The 2,500-nt window shown below is 44.4% G+C and overlaps 1 protein-coding gene across 1 annotated transcript in view; it reads left to right on the top strand.

Annotated features, from left to right (window-relative positions):
* The window catches only part of LOC125042128, an 11,461-nt gene that overhangs the window by 7,960 nt on the left and 1,001 nt on the right, over positions 1–2,500 (top strand). Inside the window, exons 4-6 of the mRNA XM_047637594.1 lie at positions 871–1,015; positions 1,386–1,577; positions 2,262–2,418. Of these exons, the coding sequence (XP_047493550.1) occupies positions 871–1,015; positions 1,386–1,577; positions 2,262–2,418 (494 nt within the window). The remainder of the gene's footprint in view (positions 1–870; positions 1,016–1,385; positions 1,578–2,261; positions 2,419–2,500) is intronic.

The raw sequence follows: 2,500 nt of genomic DNA, 5'->3' as shown, positions 1-2,500 counted from the left end.
AAAGTATGTGGTTAATTTAGACGACAGTTGTGCTGTAACTGGCAACAAAGTGTCGGCTGAAATATGTGCTTATAAATAATTCCTTGTATTTTCCATGTATATTCATGTGTACCATTTTTTTTTTTTTTACCAACTGCAACCCTGGATCTCTGTGCTGGAGACGTGTATATATCTTATGGATTTTTTTTTTATTTAATCGGAACAAATCAGTAACATCTCTTGCGCTATGACTATATGTTCTCATTCATGTCCTATTCTACATCATTTTTAAATTCTGCCTGCGTAAAGGTGCCATAGTTTGCATCCATATGCTTTGAAAATTGCTCTGAAATAATAAGCATTTCCACCTGAGAAGCCATCTGATTGTTATCGTCTTCGCAGCCCCCCCCCCCCCCCCTTTAGAAACATCCGGGATCTCTGTATCATGACGTCACTGAGTTGGTTGGGCTACTTATCTTAAACGAAGAATCTGTCGGTGATTATTCGTGTCATTTACGTAGTCTCTGACTCTTCGAATTCTATTCAGGATGAGATGTCATTAGAGGATTTTTTTGGACAATCGTAATGACAATATTGATAATACAAGTTGCATTATTTTTCAAGACACAGTATCTAACATACACCTCTCAGTAGTAAAATGACATGATACCAACAATTGCAATCAAAAGACAATAACTAATATTTTTCATAACGTCTCCTAGTGTATCTTTATACGAAGTTTTGCCACTTCGTTACCCAGTTCAGATGTAACACCCAACAGAGTATGTTTATTATTAACCGCCATTACAAGTACAAATGAAACCTAGGAAACGGTAACGTAAAGCAACCGGGCAGAGAGTCCAATGGCCTTTCCTCTACTCTCTCCGGCAGCGTCGTCAGTGGGCGGCCGAAGGGGCTGCGGGAGTACGCCATCCTCAGCAACGCGGGCGTGACCCAAGTGTGGCCTACTGAAGTCACGTTCACGCCCATTGATGCCTTTCAGAGGGAGTTCCAGCTGTACAACAAATTGCGGAAGGTAAATAAAGAATGTGTATGTGTGTATACATACACACCCATGTTATATGATAAATATATGTGTGTATGCGTGTGCTTGCGTGCGTGCGTGCGTGTGTGCGTGTGTGTGTGTGTGTGTGTGTGTGTGTGTGTGTGTGTGTGTGTGTGTGTGTGTGTGTGTGTGTGTGTGTGCGTGCGTGCGTGCGTGCGTGTGTGTGTGTATGTAAATGTATGAGTGCATATATATATATCTGTATACACACATTATACATACATAATACACGCTCAGTACAATATGCCCGTATTAGCATATGCCCTCACACATACAAGCACCGCGGGAATGCATCCAAACTACCAACCCTCTCCCGCCCGCCTCGACGTGGCCTCCGCAGATCCGCTTCTTCCGCGTGTTCCGCCTCCGGAAGACGTGGCAGGTGTGGCGGAAGATCGTGCGCTCGCGGAAACTCCGGGAGGCGAAGGCAAGGATCACGGCGTACCTGGTGATCCTTCAGCCGCCCTTCTTCGGCACGCTAGCCAACGTGGCAGCCCTTTGCCACAAGCTCTCGCACATGGGCCTGCTGGAGGTCGGTTGTCACTCTTCTCTCGTTTTCTCTCGTTTTTTTTTTTTTTTTTTTTTTCTCTCTCTCTCTCTGTGTGCTGTGCGGTGCAGCGGTAGCGTTCTCGTCTAGCAATCTTGCTGACCTGCGTTCAAATCCCTCGCCGCCAGTGGATGGTAACCCCGGCCATTCCTTGCACACAGGGGATAGTTTAGAAGCAAAATGAAACAGACAGTATGTCACACCAAGAATATCCATTGTAATAAATGGAATCAAAACTAAACTCTCTCTCTCTCTCACCATGAAAAATAAATACCATCATACATCTTTTCCTCTTATCACTGACAATGAAAGTAATTTTGAATCGTCAATTGACTCCCATCAAAAAAAAAAAAAAAAAAAAAAAAAAATAGAAAACGAGGAAAAAAAGAAAAGGAAAGAGGGAAAAGAAAAGAAAGATGAGGAGAGGGAAAACGCCAAAGTGTTACTTCTCTCCCTTTATATATCTTGGATTGTTTTTATTTAATCGGAACAAATCAGTAACATCTCTTGCGCTATGAACTATATGTTCTCATGCATGTCCCATTCTACATCATTTTTAAACTCTGCCTGCGTAAAAGTGCCATAGTTTGCATCCATATGCTTTGAAACTTACTCTGAATTAATAAGCATTCCCACCTGAGAAGCTGATTGTTAAATTTCAACGAACAGGTGGCTCTGGAGGAACCTGTGGTGATGGACGCCTGGGTGAGCGACGTCCAAGGAGCGCTTGAGAGTGTGAGGACCCGATTGCACGCCTTCAGGTCGCTCCTTCTGCAGGTGGTGGCCAGCATGGTGCATACCGACGAACCTGCAGGCGACGGCGACGGTGAGGGGGTCGGAGGGTAGAGTGAAAGGGGGAGGGATGGGTATGGGAGGTACTTAGAGGGACCGAAAAGTGGGTCAGATTT

This window comes from Penaeus chinensis, chromosome 31 (assembly GCF_019202785.1).
Source record: "Penaeus chinensis breed Huanghai No. 1 chromosome 31, ASM1920278v2, whole genome shotgun sequence".
Lineage (NCBI taxonomy): Eukaryota > Metazoa > Arthropoda > Malacostraca > Decapoda > Penaeidae > Penaeus > Penaeus chinensis.
This window is presented reverse-complemented; position numbering and strand designations above follow the sequence as displayed.